Raw genomic sequence first — 1,390 nt, forward strand, 5'->3', positions numbered from 1 at the left:
TATATAAACATCTCACTACTTTAAATATGCTTGCTTTTGTTCATTATTTTATTGAAATTATTTATTCATTGCCACAATGAGCTTGGTGAGAAATAGAAAAAATGTGATAATCTTGTGTCTGGATATTCAAGGCATGGAGACACCCTGATGTGACATGCCCGCTTTGGGCAGATCTGTCTGCTAATTACACCCTAGCTCTGTGAAGGGAGGTACTAACTTGGTTAGGTTTTTTTTTCAATGATGTGAGGGGTAGATATGGTATAAAAGCCCTCATCATTGTACTGGAGAGCAGCATATCCTCAGTTGTGCTCCTACCCTAAGGATATACAGCAGCATCAGGAGCTCACTGGTGCTGAAGAGATTTGGTTTTCCTCTCCTTGACACCGGTACGTGTGATTTCTCTTCCCCTCTCTATGCTTCTATCTGGGCAGCAAAAATCTGGGCTTAGCTTAGGCCTTACCATGTTTAAGAAACAAGAGAAAGTTTGATTTCTGAGTGCTTCACAGATAACATGTTAGTGCAATTTGAAGGAAAAAATGTTCTTATTTGGCTTTTTTTGCTAGAGTTTACAAAAATTTACAGCCTGAAGACTTAACTAGAAACACTTTTTTCAAGTAAAAACAAAGATACAAGCTTGCATGCAATTTTACCTGCAATTCTGACTGTTTTCYGCTCTTCCCTGCAGTTTTGACCTTGCAAGATGGACTTGCGTGTGGCGAGCATCTTGCTCCTCGTTGTGGCCTCTGCAGCAGCCACTGGAAAGGGATATGTGGTGAAGAAAGTGGTTCCCTACAATGTTAAGAGCAGCCACAGTGAGTAAACACAGCCTCTCAGCTGCTGACACTTACCAACACGGCGTTAAATCTTGAGGAAACGAGCCGCTTTTTTTGTAGCCAAAGAAGCACCAGGAAGAGTCGGGCAGATGCTGCTCACAGCTGCACATCACTTTTGAAACTGAACTCCACTTTCCTCAAAGCTTTGCTCTCTGATTGGCTGAAGCATTCTGGCTGCTTCTCCAATCACAGCATCTATTTAGCTGGGATACTGCTCATTTATTCACTGCAGAAAAAAATTATTGCATTTTCCTAACAGATTTTTACACAAAGTTTATATTATTTATCATCAAAATTACACAACTGTTTTATAACTGTTCACATTAAACTCTATAAAGTTTAGAAATTTTAAAGAGAAATACAACATTTACTGAATTTAGTGTATTTAAAAGGCAAATGTTTGAGTTTTACTTCTTACTTCTTTCATTCATCATCAGGGCATAGTTCAGTTCATTCAAGACAGTTGCATTTTTTATTATTGTTACAGTAAAGAAGTAAGATTTAAACTTTCAGTACAGTCAGTGTCCTACAAAAATTATATTGCTACTACTTAAAAC

General features: G+C 38.1%; 1 protein-coding gene across 1 annotated transcript in view; it reads left to right on the plus strand.

Annotated features, from left to right (window-relative positions):
* Nucleotides 1–284: 284 nt before the first annotated feature.
* Nucleotides 285–1,390, plus strand: part of col10a1a (collagen, type X, alpha 1a) — a 4,196-nt gene continuing 3,090 nt past the window's right edge. Inside the window, exons 1-2 of the mRNA XM_014009747.1 lie at nucleotides 285–386; nucleotides 686–812. Of these exons, the coding sequence (XP_013865201.1) occupies nucleotides 701–812 (112 nt within the window). The 5' untranslated portion in view covers nucleotides 285–386; nucleotides 686–700. The remainder of the gene's footprint in view (nucleotides 387–685; nucleotides 813–1,390) is intronic.

Source organism: Austrofundulus limnaeus, unplaced genomic scaffold (assembly GCF_001266775.1).
Source record: "Austrofundulus limnaeus strain Quisiro unplaced genomic scaffold, Austrofundulus_limnaeus-1.0 Scaffold61, whole genome shotgun sequence".
Lineage (NCBI taxonomy): Eukaryota > Metazoa > Chordata > Actinopteri > Cyprinodontiformes > Rivulidae > Austrofundulus > Austrofundulus limnaeus.